The sequence below is a fragment of the Clavelina lepadiformis genome, chromosome 9 (genome assembly GCF_947623445.1).
Source record: "Clavelina lepadiformis chromosome 9, kaClaLepa1.1, whole genome shotgun sequence".
Lineage (NCBI taxonomy): Eukaryota > Metazoa > Chordata > Ascidiacea > Aplousobranchia > Clavelinidae > Clavelina > Clavelina lepadiformis.
Genome location: NC_135248.1, coordinates 2,006,683 through 2,028,775, shown reverse-complemented (window position 1 = coordinate 2,028,775; position 22,093 = coordinate 2,006,683). Strand labels below are relative to the sequence as shown.

The window sequence follows — 22,093 nt, the reverse complement described above, 5'->3', positions numbered from 1 at the left end:
GAGTTCAGTGTACCAAATTAAACAGAGTTACGTAATCATAAAAGAGAAGATGTTGAAACTGAGTTTTCGGACGAATTTTCTGTTTCATCACGGGAGAAAAACGACTTGAAATTAATTAAAAAACTTATCTAGGTCACTGGTGGCGAAATTCGAATTCGAGGTTACACACGAAACGATTTGAGCCTATATTAATTTCAACAAATGAGGAACGTCACCGAAGTTTTAAAAATTCTCACATAGACACAACACTCCCTGGGTGGTAGGAATAGCCCCGGGGTCATTTGGGTCACGCAAAGGTCAACCGGCGAAAAAGCGGACCGGTTCCGGTTCCCTGTAACCTACTTATCGTACCAGATTGCTACATTCACACACTCAATCAGTCAAAAGATTAACGCTGTCAGTTTCGTCTCGTTCGACGGAGTCGTTGACCTAGCGCGGCCTGAGCGCCCGCATTTTTGCCATTGTGACGTTACCATGGTTTTCATATTAAGAAGCTATCGTTCGAAATCGGTATCGAGAAATTCATTGTTAATCTGCAAACATCGGCTGCGGTGTGGAGTATCATACATTATTGTGACGTCATAATGATTTATGCTAATTAATCTGCATACCTTGGCAGAGAAACTAATTGTTCTAAATCACCTGACTGCTTTTTTAAGAACCAAATTTCTGCTTCGGTTTCTGGTGCCGGAGCAAAATGTCGGTTCCTCAAACCGCTGCGACCTGAACATGGGAACAAAAAAACTGGCGATCGTCATCTTACAAAGTAGGCTAGCGGGCAGAGTTAAAGCATAGGACCTGTATGCAGGCCTAACTACAGGTTTGAGTGCTCATGCAGTCTTAAAATGAGTACTTTAATCCACTCAAACATTTGAGTACAGCCGGTCTTCGTGTATTTAACACCTCAAACTTAAAGGTACAACGCACATTACGACATCTGTCAGTGAGTGGAAGCTTCTCATAAACACAAAGGAACAGAAAATTACCACTTGGCCAAAGCGAAACCTTGACCTCATCATATTGAAACTATTAAAATATATGTATTTTGGCTATGTTATGGGAAATTTGCAAGTTGCTTATCCGCTGGCAGTTTATTACATACGGTGTCGTTTAGTAAGATGGAATAAACGTCGTGTAGTCCGACTTTAGAACACTTATGATTGTAAACTAAAGCTTGTAAATATATTTTTCGAGTAAAGCTATTTTATTAAATATTTGGATGATCAAATGTTTTAACGTTCCAGTCAATTATAGGATACTCAGCTCAAAAAAAGCTTCACATTTAGAATTAATTTAGAGACCAACAACGCATGATATAAGGCAAGAAATCACTATAGATCACTTTATAATCACTCATAGATATATCTATGATTTCTGTGCACCAGAATAGACCTGGATAGCCTTACGATATGAAGCATGCAATCCCGGTTTAGATTAATGAACGTATAGTCACAATGGTAAACAAATGGTATCCACAAGAAAGGTGGTTTATGCGAAAAAATGTGGTTTTCATATTCGAATCTGACTCAGATAATGCAAAACCGCTTTTATTTCCTGTTTTCCTGGTATTGATACAATTAAAGTACGCTCACTAATTTTCTCACTTGAAGATATCCAAAGTCACGTGAGCTGGCATGTCATGCCCTTGCTTACTGATAGTTTATTTGACTTTAATGAGGAACTACATAAAAGCAAATGACAGACAAGCTTTTGTTGTTCGATAAGGTCCGTAAAAGACGGAGAACGAAAACCTGAACGATTGTAGGCACAAAGATATTCTATAGAAGGTTCCGCTACAGAAAAAGTTTATTGTCAAAAACGGTTTAAGTTTTTTCAACACGATTAACTCTAAGTATCTTACAAAAATGTGAACGTGATTAATGCCTAATACGTTATCGATGTTTATAGCTTTTAGTTTAAGTCCATTAAGACAACTCCCAATACTTTACTACGGTATAGAAGACCACAAGGCGAGCTGTTATTTTCTCCATATCAAGCATACAACAGTTACCTCTGGTCTCTTTCCGTCTGCAGCGAGCGCCAACAACGATAACTGAAGAAAAATGTTATCACCTCAGCCTATTTAAACCGAGACTTCGTGCTTCAAGACTCATCATTCTGTACTGAGTGCTTGAGCGTAAGGTTGGCCGACAGGAGCCGCACAATTGTTCCCGCATAATTGAAACATTGTTACGTCGACCGCGTAATTTGTTTTTCATCAAGATAGGTTGTTGCAGCCGAGCTACTACCATCATCGACTTTGTATTTTTAGCTTCAGGGGATTATTATTGAGCCAGGCTAATAATCCAAGTCGCAACTTAGTTAATTCTAATAGGCTGCAACAGACAAGCAAGTACTAATTTGTAGAGGACGTTCCAGGCCAATGCGTGCTTTTAACCAGCAGACAAACTAAACTAGGGAATTCTGGCAGCTTTCTCATTAATTACTCTTACGTCCGGTTTGAAATTAGATACGTGACTTTATTTGGCCTGTAGACAAGAAGATAGCTTATTAAAAGCTTGTACTACAGTATCGGATGGTATTTGTGTCCGTGTGTTAAAATCAATATTAGCACACACTGGTAGCCATAACTTTGGTACAGGAACGACCAAATTTGATAGAGTTTACGGTGTTTTACAGATTTCAACACAATAGACGTTAATTGATTAAACTATTTCAGTGTGTGATTTTTTGGACAAACGAAATATGGATTTAAAGAAAACGGCTATCCTTGTTGTATCAACTGCCATCATATTTTGTAAGTATGCTTTGCGTTGGTTTTTAAAATTTAAGATTCAACCGACATATGCGTCAGCCTATGCTCCTAACCGTAGGCTGACGAGTACATTAAGCCTGCTGATTAGGCTAATTGATCTTACGGCACGTGCGTATTGCTTCCTTTGCCTTTACCAGCAACTTGAAGGGATTGAAACAATACGTCAATAAAGCACACTTTGCTTTGACGTAGAGTGCAAAACCAACGTCAACTTTTTGACGTCTAACAACCAGAAATGTGCACGTGAACCGTTGGCGTCAAATGTGTTGGATCTGAAACGTGCTTAGTGCTTGCTATCTGACGATTTTTTTACGCTCCATTAAGCTTGCAGACTTCTAAGCTCGTATTTGCGGTTGAAGGAATTTGCTTTGGCGGCGTTACGAGGCTGTAAATCTTGCAAATACATTATCTCTTACCAAGCCTTACTAGGTATTTGATTTATGGCTTTCTTTACAGCATTGCTTCGGCTTGCTGAAGCGAAATCCACTTCACGAAGATACAACCGCAGCAATGGTCGCGGTACCCCGTGCGATGAGAACGGTAACTGCAAATACGGCGGTCGTTGTGGTGATGACAATACCTGTTCGTGTAACTTTAAATGCAAGCAATCTTTCTGGCCAGTAGAATTTTACTGTGACCCGGTCCAGGTAATTTTTAGGCCTAGCGTCTTGGACTTAACGCCTGTCATTTACGATTGCCTGCACGTGCATTGCGGTCTGTGTATGAGCTTGTAGATTGTCTGGACGCAGTCGGTGTAACTGGTATTGATTGCATAAATGTTTGTGAATAATTTATAGCATCTTAAACGACACTTTGTGGCCGGAACAAGTGATGTAAAAAGTCAGATAAATTCATGTACCGGCACTAACGACCGATTTTATAAATTTTTAAATAAACATTTGGAAATTTACGTCGGTATAAGTTTATAGATAAGTACAAAATGTTGTAAACTTAGTGAAAAATAGAATTCATCAAGGTGTGGATGTAGTTTTACTAACCAAGCTTGGTTGCTTTTGATTTAGCCTGGAAAAGTCTATTACAATCTTTGCCAAGTGCTAGCTCGAGCATGCGAACTACAGCGCGACGTTCCTATAGTGAGAGCAGACATAAAAAAGCCAAGAAATAAAAGATGCAACAGTAAGTCGGCTACTTTTCAGTCTGGTAGCAATTTATCTCATGTCTGTTTGGGTCTACATGGCATTTTGGGTTTTGTACTGCGTTGTTGTGTGTGTTTGTGTCTATGCCTGTTTTGCTAAAGCGTGTATTTATTTGACGATTGCTTTTGATCCTTTACATATTTTCCAAACTATAAAGCTGTTGTTTATATCACCTGTGCAGGTGAAAAGAAACCGGAATACGAGTTCTGTCCAAACGCACAAGACTTTATGGGACGTTGCGGCGCCACATTGAGCCAATATGGAAGCTCGGAGGCCGGTGTCTGTCTGCAGAGAGTTGGAACCAAAGACACGTTTTGCCAGTAAGCCAAATTACGGACGCGGTTGACTTACTATGAGCTTTTTGATTAAAATTTGTCTCGTAATTAGTGAGTTTTGGTTACTTCTTGGTCGCTAAGTCATCGTATGGTGCAATTTGGTCGTTCCTACGCTTAAAGTTGAAATACCTTATCACAGCTAACTTCGTTCTTCTCAGAAAGTTTACTGACTCACGAAAATAAATTTCTTGAAATAAAATTCTTTTATTTCGTGTGCCAGTGTTATTTTTTTACCAATTTTGTCTATTTTTTTGCCAGGTGTCCCTCCCACAAAACTGGCGCCGAATGTCAACAGAAAATTCTGTCTGTTCGATCAGTTGGGCCCGAGGTTGATGAGGGCAAAGACGGGAACAAAGGTTCTGAAACGGATTTTATAATTCGCGTAGCCGTGTTCTCACTGGCATGCACGCTTTCTGTCATAATCATGGCCGTGTTTGTGTGGAAAAGGTACATTTTTAGGTTGTTTGTTCTTCTAAAAATAGACAAAGTTTTAACGCTGTCTTGTTTAGTATTCCGTACCCTGTTGCCGATTATGACGTAATAACCACAATCGCATAACTGTCATGTTTTAATTTTTTTTAGATTTAGAATGAATAAAACGTGCGATGGATTCGATGACGTCAAACCAAGCAACACCTCATCTGAGCATCAATATTGCATCGAAATGACGTCACGTGATGACGCAAGCTTGAAATCGGTAAAGTCCCGCGACGAAGAACTGTCTGAATGCGGCTCGGACACGTCTGCCAGATTGGAATCTGTGGTTGTTTTGAACTTGACCAGGGGTCAAAGGTCCCGTTTGTCCGCCCAGTCGTTACCAACAGTGGCGTCTGTTTCTTGTCAGAGTAGTGACGTGGCGCCAACTGCATCATTGCAAGACAAAAACGACTCAATTTCGAACAATAATAACCTACAAGTGTGATGTAAGAAGAGCTGATTGTGACGTAAAAAGCGCCAGATTTTATCAATGTCGCCAACTGCCAAGATAATGTCACTCGCAAGTTTTACCGAAAAAGTACATTTTTGCTTTAGAAGTGTTTTTGCTTTTTTCTTCACATTTGAACTGTGGATTTTATTTATCATTGCCCGTTTTATTTCTTTGATATTTATTTTTATCAAGTTGCAGTTTATCCATAGAAATACTACAGCATATAGTAGTCTTTATATAAAAGTGTGTTACAAGTTGACCTTATAACACCGACGACCGATGTATTCCGAATATATTGCGATTATTTCATTTTTCCTTCTTTTATAACGTATCAAATATTGCTTTGTTTGCGCAGTATCTGAAAACCAGATCAGTGTTTCTGTACAATGTTTAAATAAACGTTAATATGATCAAATTTGTTTTTATTGACAATCCACTTTCGAAGATTATTGTACAAGTGGAAAAGACTCTGAATTAAGTAACAAATTAAAGCCAGTGTCGAACGAAAGCTGTAATCACACCTTAAAACCAGGTGGAGACCTTATCTTGTGTCACTCGTACATCGCTTAATGATGTCACTGTCACGGTGTCATGCGCCTGCTGCTGGCGTTACTCACATTACATCAGGTCTATTTCTGTGTCAGCGATCAATCGTGTTTATTTTTGAGAACTTATCAGTGCGTACTTGTGTTACTTTAAATGGCTCCTGTGCGCCCACTAAAGGTTTGATGGTTCTAAAATCTTAACCGCAATGGGTGCCCCGGAAACGAATGGCGCATATTGCAAACTGCATTTTCAGTTTTCAAAAGATAAAGGAATAATCATGGAAAAGAAAAGAAAACTATCACTATTGGCTTTAGAACTCAAATTTTCTTGATAGATGTTTTGCCAAAATATGGCAAGATAATCACAGATAACACAGACTCACTATAGATAAACACAACTCAACTTAACTTCCAAATTAAATACACAAATGATAATTTAGCGCGTTGGTAAAGATCCTGATCTGATTTATACTTCACATCAGATTGTTTGTGTGTTCTAAGCACCTAAGCTATAGTTGCAATAAGACATTCCGATAAACTATCGGTTTAGCAAAGGGCACCATAATGCTGGCGATCGATTCAGTTTATTGGAATAATTTGGTGGAAAATAATACTAATAATAATATTTATTTACGAGTTAATTCAGATGCGCAAAGGCTACAAATTATTACTTGGTGAATAAAGAAGTCTTCCCATAACACGCATATCGCCTTATTTTCTGGCAAATAATAATTGTCATACCAAAATTTGCAACAATTCCATTCCTTGAAGCACTGGAAGCGCGGACGGCCCACGCGGTTTGACTTATGCACCCAAATTATTTCGGCGCTTTACAAAATTTTGCGCGAGACATCATCTGTTGCTTGTTGGTGAGTGTAGAACTTAACTTGCCGCTGCTAGTGCTAAGGAAAGTCTTTGCCAAAATCTGTATGGACATACAGTTGCGTAAAGGTTGGATTCTACTGCAGTAATAACCGCAAAACAGCCAGTTTTGAAGCAAAATTTTTAACTTGGCTTCAGTTTAAATACAACGTTGACAGGTGCGTTTTATTGCTTCTATGACGTCACTGGAAAATATATTGTATGAGAACAAAGAAAACTTTAAGCCTACAACGTGAGTAAATATATCGGTCAGAGATTATATTGTAGTTGGCGGCAGATGGACTTGCAAGCTGTGTTACTAGGTACAATGAAACGGTCAACTGAAATTTGACTCGTTCCTGTAATGGCCTATGGCCTATAATATCTTGCTTGCGAGTTCATGACACCAGTAGCAGCTAGTTTCACCAATGAAATCGAATTTTATGACGTCATTTGTCGCAAGAATTGCTTCCTGTTTTTCAATTTATTCTCACAGCGTTTCGCACCTACTTGTAAAATGACAAGGTTTGAGTCGGTGTGAACTTTCTTAACTGCATTGAAACTCTACTGCAAAGAGCATTTCTCCGGGCTGTTTAAGCCTTGACGCTCCTTAAATGACCGTGATTTCCAACAATTCATTGCAAGTGTGCCAGGACTTCTTTCCTTATAAAACGCTTTTTGCTGGTGAATAAGCTTCATTGTTTCAAAAGCCGCGTTAGATCTGCGCTGATGGTCATTGATTTTGTGTCGACACTCAACAGAGTTTCTTGCAGTTCAACAGTGTTAGTTTGGAAATAAGCTCTTTGCATTGAATATTACATCCACGTTAAAATTTGTAACATAATTGTGAGGGGAGTTGCGTAATGCGGTCTAATTTCTTTGATGGTCGCTTATTTCTTCCAATAGTCAAGGGTTTACTTTTGTATTTAGGAAATCGTTCTGCGGTATTTTGAACAGAAGCTTGTACCTTTTAGACAGCTATTATTGTTCGACAAAGATTTTTGGAAGTTATACTTAACAGAAGATTCCAGTAAGAAGGAATATTGACAGAAATAATAACTCTCTAGCAAGAAGCACAACTTGGAAATAAACTACAACCTCACTATGTACAGCCGCCTGTTGGCGCTCTTGTTTTGTCAACTTTGCATTGTTTTTTCCGTCCAAGGAAAAAGTAAGTTAGATCAATTTTAAATTATGTTCATTTCATCACGTGTTACAGTTATTATTTTGTTGTCGTCCTATTTTTTTATTCTGACGAGAGTGCAAATTTACTCATAGCCTCATCAAGCTTATGTAACCAAAAGCTTAGAGCTAAGGCTTTGTGAGGCGCGATCTTTCTCATAAAGCTTTTCGGTGTTAGTTTTACATTCAAAGTTTCAAACATTAATGTTACGTCATTGTTACGCAAACGTTTCATGTTACGTCATTGGTATCTAATCTAGAAAGATAAATGCTTAAAATGGATTGTTTTGTTGAAGTTTTTGGTACAAAGGCAATAAACTGAATAAAAAAGAAGTATTATAAAGCTGGCATGTTCAGCCTTAAACCTGGCAGCGTTTTGAATGATATGATATGAATGAAATTATTATAGGTCTAATCTGAAGGGTCTTGTATAAAAGATACGAAACGAAACCAGATTTTTCAGGGTAAATCACAAACCGCAGTTGTGTAACTGAATGATTGTAAAATATCTTTGGATGTTGTTGCAATAACGAATACAGAGTTTGCGATTTATGATTTCTGTGGTACGCTCAAGCGCCATGTAACTTGCGACTCCACGCATCATTCAATAACTTCATTTTTCGCAGAGTATATTTTTCTCGACGTAAACAAGCCCATAAACACGGGAGATGAAATAATTCTCGAAGGGACTTTCCTAAACAAGGTCAGTCAAGTTCGATTGATCAGCGACTCTACTTCATGCACTGGTGGGACACCTAGAGGCAGCGGGAAGCCGCCTCAATGCCAACCTCTCGTGCTTCTATTCAGACCTCGCCGTCACTTGGTATGTAGAGAGTGGTAGAGAGTGTAATTATAGTTGTGAAGTTAACTCGGGTACTGTAGACCTCAAACCTAACTACTGGCCGTACATTTTCATTTTCAGTGCACTCATTAATTTCAAAATGTCGGGGTGCGCTGAAGTTTTTGCAGGAGCCAAACCAAGATCTTAATTAATACAGTAGATGACGTCGTAGCTCTTACAGTCGAGCGTATGTGACGTATAATAGGCAGCGAAAGAGGGAGAGAGAGAGAAAGAGAGTATAATAAGATATGATGAGACAGAGAACGATAAAACACTTTGAGACTGATTCACTTAAGTTTAAGCAAACAGAGACTACAGAGTTACTCAAGATAAACGGTAATCATATGGATGCAGAAGTGCTTAAACTACTCAATATGTTTCATGCTAGGCACAGTCGGCAGCGCTACGACAGTTATAAAGGTTCTGCAAATTCGCCAAGAAATAATTTGATTTCGATGTCAAAACCTACAATGTAGGCCACAAACTTTCAATTCTGCTCCAACTTTCTCCACTAAGCCAGGGTGGTCCAAGACTGCCAGCACGAAGGGCCACAATTAAGGTTGAAGGAAAACATTGTGGGCCGCAAATAGTGGAACTCTGTAGTCTTGAAGAGCCTTTTGGCTTATGAGTATCTAAACTTAATTCACCTGTTGAATTATCTGACTCTGTTGTTGCGTGCGGTTAGAATACTGTAACCTTTTGTCAGCCGAAAGGCCCCATGCCAGGGTTTGGACCACCCTGCACTAAGCCATGTCATGAGCTATTCTCACAGGCCTTGTGCTTAAAATAACATTTTCAAAAAGCTGCAAATGCGTTGCGTAAAGGTCCTAAAGCTCTACAGCTACAGCGAAAGCTGACGATCCAGTGGAACATGCTAGAGCCCAATACCTAAATTAATATCTAAGTTATGACGCTATAATTACCTTTATGTTGTCAGTTTGTTGTCAACTTCATTATCGGCAACGCTTATTAACTCTTACCAGATCCAGGCTTTGTTCCACGGCGCTGACAATGAATTTGCTGACGTCATGCTGCACAGCGTTTATCATAAAGACATTTCTAAATTCCAGTCGTTCAGACTTCTCATCCTGGGTAGGTTAAGGTGTCGTAATTGTGACGTGTTATAAAATTAAGTCATCTTTTTTGGTTTCATTTTAGTGGGCGCGAGAAACTACACAATCCAACTGAACGGGACACCAATCCTTGTCGTGGATGACCAGATAGGACACGAAAACATCGTAAAAATGAGGTCATACGGGGGCGACTTTGTCGAATATTACGTCATACACAAAAATTTGGAAGAACGCGACAGGACAGTGGGTATGACAAAAGCTGAAACTCGAGCATTGTTTAAATAATCAAGATGATTATTAACCAGATAATAAGCCTCCAAATTAAGCAACTTTACAATCAATTGTACAAGTGTATGTGATGCCTAACGTGTTTGTTATATTTCTTATTCTTTTGATCACTGATTTTGTTTTCACGCTATAGGCCTATATGTGATATAAGGCATCGATGACCCCGCTGGTTTCAAACAAACCTTCTTTATGCCCTAATAGAACCCAGATTCAATAACCAATTGTCACTTTTTCGCTGATTCTGTTATTTTTGTTTTTTTTCAGATGTCCGATCGTCAGGTTGGGAAAATGACAACAATCATTAGATATTTTTAAATTTGACAAAGATCATCATTTCTAAATAACTATGTTTATAGCTTATAATACCATTAAGATAATTTCAGCCCTCACAGCAGTGTTAAATTGTTAAACATTATATTGGGTCTATAGTTGAGTGCGGGGCACGTCCAGGGCTTAGCACAGCCGCCAGCAGAATCATCGGCGGTGAAAATGCGAAACCGGGGGAATTCCCATGGCAGGTTAGTTTTCAAATTGATATTGCATTTACTTTTTAATTATGTCCGCGGTTACTGTATAAAAGTCGCATTTTTATCCATGTACAAGTTTCTCTGTTGCGTAATCTTATTGCCACAGTTCAACTTTGTTTGTTAGTAGCGAAAGTGAACATTGTTGATGTCTTTTGAAGGCGGCTTTGAGAAGAAAAACTGTGGTTCCGTGGGGCAGAAACCATCTGTGCGGCGCGAGTATAATCAAGTCTTGCTGGCTCATCACTGCGGCTCATTGCGTGGCAAATGCGTAGGTTTTTAGCCAGAACTTGGTCTAATAATAGTTAAGTTTTGTTTTGCTGCTCACAGTAACTTGAGTGGTTGTAGGTAGTTATCAGCAAAAGAAAAACGTCAGTTTTTGGCTTCATTGTGACGTAGTTCAAGGCTTTTTTTGTTACGTCATAGATTAATCAGGTTGCTTGACAACATTCTGCTGCTGTTGCTTTCCACGCGCGGTAGTCAACTGAAGTCAGGAAATGTAGGCCATAGAAGTTTAGGCTATGTCCAATTAGGCGTCATGTGAAGAAATTAGCAATGTGAAGCATTGAAATTGAATAAATTACGATTGTTCTAAACAGAAAAACTTCGGCAAGGTAGCCTAATCATTTGCATCCGTGAAGTTACGGTATCCTTTGGAAAACATAGGCTACCAGTCAAACCGAAGGTCTACTGGTTGCCGTAATTGGGCTTTAGGCTGTCACCTATCAAGCCATTGGCAGTTAGAGCAAACTATACAGCTGTAACGGATACTTACGTGATATACAGTAGGCACTGCTAAATTTTTATATTTGCGAATGAACGTTGTCTGTGATTACCTTTATGACATCACAAGAGCCTTGATGTTCGTCACCATCGACTTGTTTTTGAACTTTCTCCTCACTTGAAGGCAAATCAATAAGGTCTTAGAAAAATGAATTTTGTCGCGCGCTGTCAAAGCAAAAACCCTCAGTTTTATCATAGTTTCATCTGTAGCTCAACAAGCCGTTAACGCCACTCCCTTTTTCTGTGCAGCGGCACGCGCAATTACTTGGTAAGGGTCGGAGACCTTTACAACGATGAAGACCAGGCGGGAAACATCTACTCCGAAGACCAACAGGTCGTTGACGTAACGAATTTCATACGCTCCTGTTCTATGACTTCATAACTTAATTCCACATATTAAAAATTTATGTTTAATTTAAGTTCTTGTCCGGTTTACAGTATACTATGCTCCGTAACTGCAAGTACATTGCATGAGTGGTAGTCGTGCTCGGATGAGCGTGAGTAAACTGCAGGAGCGGAAGGAATTTTAACAAGTCTTAATTACGCTGCAGGAATATGACATCAAAAATGTTTTCATTCCTGAAAACTACACTCACTTTCCCACACCAAGAAACGACATTGCTCTTATTGAGCTTCAACCACCAAATGACACACCGTCCACGTGCATTCGGTTCAGGTAAAGCTGTTTCTTTGACATATACATATGTAGCCGCTTGCTCATGTTTTTTATCTTGTATTTTTAGTGCTTTGTTTCTCCGTGTAAAAGATCATCTTAAATTTTATGCGTTTCTAGTTTTGTGATTTTAATTAAATAAGAAACCAAAGACATCTGTTGCTTACCATGTAACGTAATTAAAAGACCTACAATAATCTATGTTGCTGAAATGAGGGAAACAAAGCACAGCTGATTGGTGGGTTGACCAGTGCAGTAAGTCATGCAATCCGCTGTTTTAACTTTTAATTCAGTTTGTTTACAAAAGAAAGTAGTTCAGTTGTGTTCAAGAAGAACCTGAAATATAACTTTTGTACCGTACATCAAACCTAAATCAGGTCAGAGCCCGCTTTCCAGTCAATGAAATATTGATAGAAGAAAATTAAGTCTTCATTGGAGCGTATGATCGATTTGGTCTTAATTCGTGCAACTAACTCCACAAAGGCCTTCGAATTCAATCACATTTTGCTTTCTTTCATTTTGTAGTAAGTTCGTTCAGCCCATTTGCCTGCCGCTAAGCGGTGACGCCGTCGACGCGAAATCCATTTGTGAAATATCTGGCTGGGGCGCCATGAACTGGACAGACACTTTCGGTAACTATAATTGTGACGTAATAAAGATTATCATGTCACGATTAAATAGCACATTATGGCCGGAAACATGTAAATGTGTTGCAAAAGCTTCATTATCCGGTCACGTAGTCTATGACGTCGTGCCAGGTGTTTTGTTTATATCAAAGGTGTTTATTTGCGCATAGTCGAGGTATTGTGGATGAAAAGAGAAAACCTTGATGTGGCTTTGTGACGTGCAAAATAAGACCGTACTGTGCATGGAATACCTTCCTTCACAAAGAGCCTGCAAATCTGTAGTCCATTTGACAATAAAACCGTTTATGACCGGTGATAGTAACTAAAACACGAATATATCGATTATCGATATAAAACACTTAACACCGGCTTTGCATGTGGTTTACTGTTTTGGTAATAATGAGACTACTAAATTATAGTTACTGTGGTCATCGCTATTTAGTAATTTTTATTTCAATACGCAATTCATGCGCTATAGTTTCTTAAACAAATAATCCAATCTAATCCCAAAATGTTGATGCTTGTTTTACGTATCTGCATTTTGCTTTCTCTATACCGGCAACTTTTATTGAACTAAAATCGTTATAACAACGCAAAAAAGGTCACGGCGCCACTGGCATCTCATACTCAGTATGCGGTAAACGGTTTTGTTCTATCTTTTTTAGGTGCCAGCAGATACCCACACGTGATGCAGAAAGCAAAAGTTTCGATCCAGAATCATGGCAGTTGCCGCACCAAGTACGGCCGAGACCGCAGCGGAAACTTCAGACTGGTTCCAAACACAGTTTGCGCGGCGGTAGGCTGTTTTTGATGGTTGTAAACTTGCAGTTCTACGATCTACTGCGTGAAATATTGCGTGAACTTACGCAAACGTGATCACTTTCGGTTAATTTTGCTTAATATCAGTGTTTCAACTAATTTTTTTGGATCTCTTGATGCACATGGAGTGAATATTATTTTGTTTCTATGATGATGGTATAAGATTAAAAATGAAGTATTAAAGATTACATGTACATGCTTAATATTCTATTTTATTTTGCTGTAGAAGAACAAACAAAATCCAAATATGCCCATTGCCGGAGCCCTCGCTCTGTGCAAACCGAGCTATAGGCAAAATGTTTGATTACATTCTATTGCTGTTCTGTCATAGAGATCTTAAATCGTTTTTTTTTTCAGGACCCAGGGATCGACTCCTGCCAGGGCGACAGCGGTGGCCCGCTCGCATGCATGCGTGATATCAATGGCATGGGCACCAATTTCATCCTGTGGGGTGTGACCAGCTGGGGCGACGGTTGCGCTCAAAAAACAAAACCGGGGGTATACACAAGGGTCGCTTCATTTCTTGATTTTATCCAAAGTCACGTTGAGCGTCCGCCTCAAATCTAACTTGAAGCCTGAGCAATGAAATTTAACTGATCCGAACCGGCAGCAATATTTGCCTATTTTCACGCTGATGATCATTTATGCTTTTAACTTTTAAACACTACAGTGCCCAACAACGTTGCTTGCTATACAGTCTTGACTTGCCAATTAAGACAGCCACTTCGTGGATTCCTTTCCAGGCAACTCTGATATCCACAGGCTTTAGGTCAAGATTTTTGAGAAAACTTGTGCCTGTTGTTCTAATAAGTAATTCAATCGGTTCTTCCTTGCTTGTTGTGATGTAATAAACAGTTTTAAATAGACTTACTTCAGTATAGACCAAAATAATAAAAGATCGAAAATACTTTGGCCATTTTGCTGGATTTGAGCGAAACTGTACGCATAACGAGTGTAGTAGAAATATGTGATATGATCCTTTTGACTGACACTCAACAAGTCGGGTTTTCATGGTTTGTTGCGGTTCGTTGGGTCGCCAGATTGCATTTATCGAACTGTGTCGCACCAACGAGGGCCTATTACTGGTAGTTATCGTGAAGCTATAGAAGTAAAACTTGTTATAAAGCAAATAAAATGTACTGAACGTCAGCAGTTACCAGCAAGTTTGTTTTGCACTCGATTGACTTTGCTCAATTAACATGACGCAGCAAAAATAAGTTAAGTATGTTTGCTTCACGTAGATACTGCTACGTCAAAATGTAAATATTTTGAGCTCGAGTTGTGATCACACAGTTAAAAACTGTTACCTTAAATTGGTATCAAACCAATCAAACTTTGGTGTAAACCATTACCATATTATTACACCAAAGCTGCAACGGAAGTTATTAGAATCCATTCATTTCTAAAAATAAAATAAGAAACACTTTCATTATGCTTCACTCAATAAATTTTGGTTCTATAACGCCAATACATGTTAAGCTAAATTAAGAAGGTCTGTAGAAAGTTTTAACATGAAAACTGTGGCCCAATTGAACTAAAGGCCTCGTAACTGAAAGATTCAACCCTGAGTTTCTTAGAAACACTGAGTGCAGTGTTTGAAAATTTGTTGACACTATAGCACCACACTCGAAACGAAGATCCTCTTCTGTAAACAGCATAGAGTATAGCTATAAGCGTTACATTCGCCTAAGTGTTTACATAAAGATAACTGGTTAATCATTGATGTAGAAATTCCAACATTGTATATCAACCCTGATAAAAAATCTGCTTCAAAAGACATCGTTAGTCGCTTTCACAGCGAAGCTCACGATTGTTTGGTTTCATGTTTCGCTTGCGCACATTTCTTTAGAAGCGGTCCAGGTTACTAAAGGCAATTTACAATACCAACCTCATCGCTATTGTGTTCAAACATTTGCTAAATGGATCGTGACGGCTTAAAAATATAGGCTCTAGGAACAACCCAAATTACTGTTTGGGTGACTGTGTCCGATTGCAGGCCAAAATAGCATTGCAACAATCAATTGGCTGGTTTTATCTTTATGATAAGATTTGATCGTTTAGGGGTCTTTGCTCTGTAACGGTCCGCTGAACAGGGTAGGTCAGGCAGAAACTAGTTACGTCTTAACTTTGTTCACTTGAGAGGAACTGTAAAACACGATTTTTATGGGCCCAAGTAAGAGTCAGCATGCACAGACACGCGGTTTGGGCTTATGGCTGCTCTACCCATTGAATTTACAAAAAGTCGTCATCAGACGTGCAGAAAACACGCACAATGTGCTGTCTATTGCATTGTGATGCAATAAAGACTGAATAACGTCATCTTTATTCGATAACATAGATCGAATGAGACGGAAGGCGGTAATAAGCCACTAAGATTAATCAATGCAAAAGATTGAGGAGCTATTATGACTTGAACACAAAAGTTCGGTTCACAGGGTAGGCGTTCCGGTAAGGTATGGGTGCGATTGTGCGGTATAGGACTTTATGAGGTTGTTAAGTAGTCAGCAGCTGATATCAATGTTTTACAGTTAGACTGTGCAGACCGTTTATTCCGAATTTGTAAATAATCGACAAAACGCAGAAGGCAGCCGATTTCTGTCAATATTTGGTTGTTATATATCGGTATTAAATCGATTGCGTTTGGACGGGTTACCCATGAAATAGCCGGTTATATTGTGGCGCACAGTAATAATATATGTTGCGATGTTGGGTCAGACAATTGATGAAATTGGGTTTAGCACCTGCAATTGAAAAAAGCTGTTGGCTATAGAAAGAAAGACACTATGCTTTCCTGAGTAAGGTCAGTGGCACTGTAGTAACCTGGGGTAAATAACCAGTTTAACAGTTGTGAAAAGAATTCGTCTTCATTTGAGAGGTGACCTTGAATTTGTATTGATGAAATGCTTTTAGGCTGGAAGAACGTTCTGTAAAAACAATGATTTGGCAAAGTTTGCGACATACCCGTTAAAACAGCTTCTAGAAGCGTGTAGTGTTGTGTTAGACCTGACAAGCGATTTGGGCATAACAGCGCGCACCACTGGAAGTTTGTTTTGGAAGACGCAGTCACGTGACTCAGCTAGTATGACTTGCTGTTTTTAACGGGATGAGCCGAAATTAGGGAGCATAATTGCATACCGTTGGCAGGGTTTTCTACGCAACCCTTCAAGGTATTTTTACATCTACCAAGTTAGTGAAATTGAATTTTCCGGGACATCCAACAAGCAAGAAAACAAAACGATTAAACTGGTTTAGACCAGTATTGACATTATTGGCTGTCTATGAAACTTACAAGATTGCATTGTATTGTTGATATTACTGTGATCGTTATATGGCTGAGTAGATTAACTTTCCTGGAATTAGTTAATTTAGTTAGTTTAATTTAATAAGACACATGTTTAATCACTGTTGCAGCCATGAAATTAAACGCGTCTTCACTTCTAACGAGTCGTAATTTAATACTAACCCCGTTTATTGAATATCTGTTCTTTTAGAACAAGCTGCTTCTCCAAAATTTAGCAAGGTTTCCAAGTACGCTCGGTGTGGGTTTGCTTTATGGGTATATTTGATGCAGAAATCAAGCGTAAAATAAACTTTAGGAAATAAGGAATTTATCCAATATAATTCACTCCAGTTATAACGGCGTTGTCATCAAGATTAATCCCATCTTCCTTCGCAATGTTAGCTTTGACATAAATCATAGAATTTCCCAGATCAAAATACGTTCCACCGTTTGAGTTAATGGAAAATTTCACATTCTCGGTGATGTTGTTCAACGGTTGTATCCATTTTTCATTTTCTGTACTAGTTTGCGTTGGGTTGGTTCACCGAACAACGTACGCTACTAAACCAAACACTGCTACAGTTATATTTGTATTAAGTTTTAACGGGAAATTTAGCTTAAAAAGTTAATGTGTAAGCTAGTTCTACGTAGACTCTAGTCTAAAGTCTTATTGCAATGTACACAACTGTATTTGACGTGGTTCCCCAAAGTTTTTAAGTTACTTCTTTTCTAAAGCGTTGGAGATATCAAAACCGTAGCTAGGGTAAAGTGTTTACCGAGTCATATATATCAAGTACGGTTAAGGTTATTTTAGAACTGAAATTGTTTTGTACCAGAATTGCAGAATAGTTACGGCGGCAACGGTCTCGTTTGTATCAATGTAGCTACGGCCTAGGGCATTCATTTGAAGAAATAACTGACGTAACTGTGCAGCCGAATACCGGAACCGATAATTATGAATCCGGAAGAAACAGGAGGCGGAGCTCACAGTGATGAAGAAGAAGAAAGCGAGAAGGATGAAACATCTGCCACTGAGATTGTTGGTGGGTATCTAGACTCACAATTTGAAAACAAACGGAATGATTTATTATCCATACATCACTATACGTGTATATTGATAATACTGTATATAGGCTGGATGTACGACTGTAGGTAGGCTATACAGTAGGTAGCATACAGTTGAAGCCTCCGTTAACTCATCTTTATTTGACGCAAACATCCGGATAACTCAAAGTAGCCTTTGCTTTGCCGGGCAAGCTGCGTACACAGTAAAATTAATTTATGCAAACTTTTAATAACTATTAGTAATTTAAACCATTCCTTCACCTTGTAACGAGTTTCGCCTGCGTGTCATTGCAGCATTAGATTAAAAGTTACAAGAGCTGTAAAATGTTTACTTACGTCGTTTTTACAAACCAAAACGTGAAACTTTAGTGACTTTAATGTATTTCTGAGCCTAAGTGATCTTTTGGTAAGTTTAAGTATAATATGCAGCAAACCATTGTTAAGAGTAACGCACTGAATGTAAACACTGGCTTTGTTTGTCTGTTGTTTGTAACACTCGCTTTGTTTTCTACTTTCATTTTTACGGTATGGTCATTAGACCTATTGAGCTCACTGTATTTTTGCAAACACTACGAGTACGAACATTGTCATTTAAAAATTTTTAATTTGCGCAGAAACAACAGAACCACAAGAAACCGAACAAGCTTTGCCGGAGACTGAAGAAACAGCAGAAACTAGTAACGTGCCACCCACTATAACGGACGATGAGAACGGCGGCCAATCAAACACAACTTCAGCTGAAGATGAAATTGGGGTTTGCTTGGACTATCAGCCGCCTCCCCATATTGAACACGACAACCAATCGATCGCGACCGATTCAAACGTAATTCGCACAAACCGAAGCTCCCGAAATCGGCAGCGTACGCGCCGCCAGAGGCGGAATGACGTCGGTTTTATCCGGTTTTACACGAAGCATTGGCTGGGCCAGTGCATATCTGGGTTTTTTACCGGACTTGTTTTCTTTTCGATCGGGATAGTCTTCGTCGTTCATTTTGATCAACTTCCGAATTACATCGGGATTCTTTTCATACTTGTGAGTTTCCCGCCCTGCTGTATGGCGCTTAACAGGTGAGTCATTACAGTCTTTGCGCCGTCCCCGAACATCTTACAATGACTCAAAATGTTTCTAAACAGTAACTTGTACTTTTGCTGTGGCGGGTAAATAATTGGTCTCAGAATTCTGAAGGCACAATGCAATGTCTTCTCTATGCTTTTGCATACATACTACGCAATTACTTCATAAAGGCGTTAGCGTTGAGAAATCGTTAACTATAGCGGTTGAAAATCTTATCCACCGGTCAGAAGTCGAAATAGAGAATACCTGCTATTGTGTAGTGTACATGCGCCAGTGTAATTTCGAACACTGTTGATGTAACATTATCTCAACTTTATCTTATCTCACAAGTGCTACGGGATAATTTCAGGACCATTTACTGTATTCAGTGCGGATGGCCTTTAACCAAAAGTTTAATATAACCATTATGTACATACCTTAAATTCAAGAAAACCTTAGAGTATAAGCTCTCAAGTTTTTTTTTTTTATTTGTCTAGGTACCGGTACGCCCGCAGAACCTACGATAGACGGTCCCGGTCTCGGAATCGGATGTCAGCTCTGCGGAGAATGCGTGGTGGTGATGACGATGGCGCTCATCGAAACGGGGAATTACCCTATTCCGATCAACCTCCAGCATATGATAACTTAGGCTATGTTGGTAGGTGGACAAAAATATTGGCATTAAATCTAAGTCAAGTTGCAAAGTTTCTCTCTGGCTCCAACTTGTTGTCCAACAAATTGTTACGTAATAAGCTATATTTGAGGAAATAAAGTGTAACTCGCGACCCCTACGTCAGGGACCCCCATGGATCCGCTGAACCCGGGTTAGGCGCAACTGATCTAAAGGCTTGTTTCGTACACCGCCATGTTACGATTTTTATGAATAAGTTCACTGACTAGAACTTAAAACTCGTCAATTACGTTACCTCGTCACCCACCATTTTGTTTGTTTGTTTGGTTTATATACTGGCCACAATCTAACCCCACAAAATGACTTAAACCGATTCCCAAAACGTTTTCGGGTCTCAGTGTCAGCGTATGTACACCTGATTCTGGTTTAGGCCAACTTGTTCATCTTATATGTCACAGAGCGTTGTGATTGTCGTCTTACGTTTGTTGCAAACGGCGTTTGGCAGCGCGCCGTTTCGTCCTGTACCTGTCACTGTCTTCATCGCAGAGAACTTGCGGCTGTATTGCCTTGGACGCGAAGTTCGCAACAGAAAGAGCCCAAAATGTTTTCTAAATTTTACGATCGGTCGTAAATATGTTGCGGACGTCTTCAACAAAGAGAATAACTCCAACGACATTCATATTTACACAGAGTTGTTACATCACTTATGATTTCGTTTTATAATGACGTCACCTCTTGTCATGCTCGTTAGTTACGGCAGTTTGTATTTTTCATGAGCACGTTTTGCGTGAAGTCATATTGTTTATAGTTTTACCGTCGCAATCTCATGAAAGTTCGTTGAAGCTTCTTCTGTTGATCTATGACATTTACCACAAGAAGGAAGTGGACAGAAACAAGTAAAAACGTCACTGATTAATAAAATGCAAATTTTGTTGTATAACAAACGCTAAATGTAAAGTTTTTACAACGCGGCCAGCACAAACCGCGCTTGATTTAGCTCAACGCGATTTGAAACAGTGGCGGTATATTTACATGGTTAAGCATTAAGCAAGCTCAACTCTCTTTTTTAACAGCGATTTTCTCTCGTTCGGAAAATAAGAAAAAACCAAAAATTCCTGCCGTGTCTGGCAAAGTCACCTCGACTCGTATTGATGACGTGGTTGACGCGCTAGGAAGCGGGTTAAAATATTTTACGTCAATATCAAAAAACTATTGTTGACATACTTCATTTTTAAAGAAATTAGGCTGAAATCGGGATAGGCTGAAGCAGTCACTACAGACAACAGTTTCTCCAAAAGCTTCAAATGTTTGATTTAAAACCTTGCTATCGAATTGCGGATGCTTATTTGTGCGCATGTTGTTGCTGCACAATCTGGATTTATTGAAACGATTTCTTTTAACTGCGGTGTGGACGATACTCGGGTGTCGTTGCTGAACTTGGAAAGCTTCCGAATTGTCAGAAATCACTCATCCATACGAATTGCAAAAGCGAGTGGATATTTTACACCTGCTACGTTTCTCTGATCTAACTCAACCCCTTTGGCCGGCTAACCTGAAAAAGGTTAATGACGTCATCAATGACGCAATCTTTTCTATTTTTAGGCCAGGATCTTGAGGTGGTAGATGAGTCGGCTCCTCCATCGCGCTCGTCATCGTTTATCAGCGATATAGCGCCACCTGCCTACGTCGATGCTCTGAAGTTGAAGAAATTAAAAGAGGAAGGTTTGTGACGTATGCGCTGGCTCGATTGTTCGCCGTCTTTAGCGCTTTTGAATTTTTGAACTGGCAAATTTATTATAATATTTTTGTTAATGGATTTGATTTATTGTGCTTAGTTAGGTTCAAGTTGTTAAATTCGTTCATTGTTTCCACACAGAGGTGTACAGACAGAACAACAACAACAACAACAACAACAGCAGCAACAACAGCAACAACAACAACAACAGCAACAACAGCAACAACAACAACAACAACAACAGCAACAACAACAACAGCAACAACAACAGTCCGTCATCTCCGAGCGGGAGTCGGGCAAATGCGGAACACGAGTCATCTGTAGATAGAGAATTTCCACTCCCGAACGCTCCCCCTGGTTAAGCGAAATAAAATAGACCTGAAGATCGGATTTTGATCGGAAGATGTCGCACTTGAGCCTTTTCTTTCTTGGTTTTATCTTTGCCTGATTGCTCTGACTTCCAAGTTCCGCTTTGTTTAATTTGTTTGTTTATCTTCGATTTCTGCAATGTTCATTCTTTTCTTCATATTGTGTTTTTGTTATTCCAAATCGCGCTAGAATGAAATCGTATTTTTTTGCGTTTTATGCTTAAGAAACATATATCGCTTATTTTAACGCTAGAAGTTCTTCACGTTCGCACTACGATTATGCACTTAGCCGATATATGCTGAAAATCTAAGAATTACGTCAGTTTTAACGGTACAGCGATTCATTATGACGTCACAATGTGATATGTACAAATAGCCATTGTTATGCAGCTGTTAATTTACGATTGCGCCATTGTATATATTTCTTTTAACGTTTGTATTTGTTGTTTCTCTTAATTCAATTATAACAATGACAGAAGTTACTTGTAGTTTTAATGAAGGCAGCCACTACTATATTTCAATGGAAAAATCGTAAAGTTGAAGCTGTTT

The 22,093-nt window shown here is 39.1% G+C and overlaps 3 protein-coding genes across 4 annotated transcripts; all 3 read left to right on the top strand.

Annotated features, from left to right (window-relative positions):
- The first annotated feature begins 2,618 nt into the window (after positions 1–2,618).
- LOC143470519 (uncharacterized) lies at positions 2,619–5,605 on the top strand. The gene is made up of 6 exons (XM_076968698.1): positions 2,619–2,758; positions 3,233–3,423; positions 3,799–3,913; positions 4,115–4,253; positions 4,527–4,715; positions 4,851–5,605. The coding sequence occupies exons 1-6, from the start codon at positions 2,707–2,709 to the stop codon at positions 5,188–5,190; spliced, it is 1,026 nt and encodes a 341-aa protein (XP_076824813.1). The 5' UTR covers positions 2,619–2,706; the 3' UTR covers positions 5,191–5,605.
- Positions 5,606–7,529: 1,924 nt separating this feature from the next.
- Positions 7,530–14,323, top strand: LOC143470956 (chymotrypsinogen B-like). The gene is made up of 12 exons (XM_076969253.1): positions 7,530–7,773; positions 8,411–8,607; positions 9,609–9,717; positions 9,784–9,945; positions 10,251–10,265; positions 10,416–10,504; positions 10,672–10,781; positions 11,543–11,627; positions 11,845–11,969; positions 12,492–12,598; positions 13,258–13,388; positions 13,769–14,323. Exons 1-12 carry the CDS (start codon positions 7,707–7,709, stop codon positions 13,976–13,978), a joined length of 1,407 nt encoding a protein of 468 aa, XP_076825368.1. The 5' UTR covers positions 7,530–7,706; the 3' UTR covers positions 13,979–14,323.
- Positions 14,324–15,747: 1,424 nt separating this feature from the next.
- Positions 15,748–22,026, top strand: LOC143470864 (uncharacterized). 2 transcript variants are annotated; one of them, XM_076969151.1, is made up of 6 exons: positions 15,748–17,734; positions 18,371–18,824; positions 19,308–19,468; positions 21,044–21,163; positions 21,318–21,357; positions 21,448–22,026. In XM_076969151.1, the coding sequence occupies exons 1-6, from the start codon at positions 17,647–17,649 to the stop codon at positions 21,536–21,538; spliced, it is 954 nt and encodes a 317-aa protein (XP_076825266.1). In that variant the 5' UTR covers positions 15,748–17,646; the 3' UTR covers positions 21,539–22,026. The 2 variants fall into 2 exon arrangements, with proteins under 2 accessions (XP_076825266.1, XP_076825265.1); XM_076969150.1 differs by having other exon boundaries at positions 15,755–17,734; positions 21,318–22,026.
- Positions 22,027–22,093: the final 67 nt, after the last annotated feature.

Bases quoted from the DNA above. Each gene is read 5' to 3' on its own strand.
- LOC143470956 (XM_076969253.1), top strand. From the start codon at position 7,707: ATGTACAGCCGCCTGTTGGCGCTCTTGTTTTGTCAACTTTGCATTGTT. The intron at 7,774-8,410 runs GTAAGTTAGATC...CATTTTTCGCAG, and splicing joins TTTTTCCGTCCAAGGAAAAA to AGTATATTTTTCTCGACGTA. The intron at 10,505-10,671 runs GTTAGTTTTCAA...TGTCTTTTGAAG, and splicing joins CGGGGGAATTCCCATGGCAG to GCGGCTTTGAGAAGAAAAAC.
- LOC143470864 (XM_076969150.1), top strand. From the start codon at position 17,647: ATGAATCCGGAAGAAACAGGAGGCGGAGCTCACAGTGATGAAGAAGAA. The intron at 18,825-19,307 runs GTGAGTCATTAC...TTATTTGTCTAG, and splicing joins TGCTGTATGGCGCTTAACAG to GTACCGGTACGCCCGCAGAA. The intron at 21,164-21,317 runs GTTTGTGACGTA...GTTTCCACACAG, and splicing joins GAAGAAATTAAAAGAGGAAG to AGGTGTACAGACAGAACAAC.
- LOC143470519 (XM_076968698.1), top strand. From the start codon at position 2,707: ATGGATTTAAAGAAAACGGCTATCCTTGTTGTATCAACTGCCATCATA. The intron at 2,759-3,232 runs GTAAGTATGCTT...CTTTCTTTACAG, and splicing joins ATCAACTGCCATCATATTTT to CATTGCTTCGGCTTGCTGAA. The intron at 3,424-3,798 runs GTAATTTTTAGG...CTTTTGATTTAG, and splicing joins TTTACTGTGACCCGGTCCAG to CCTGGAAAAGTCTATTACAA.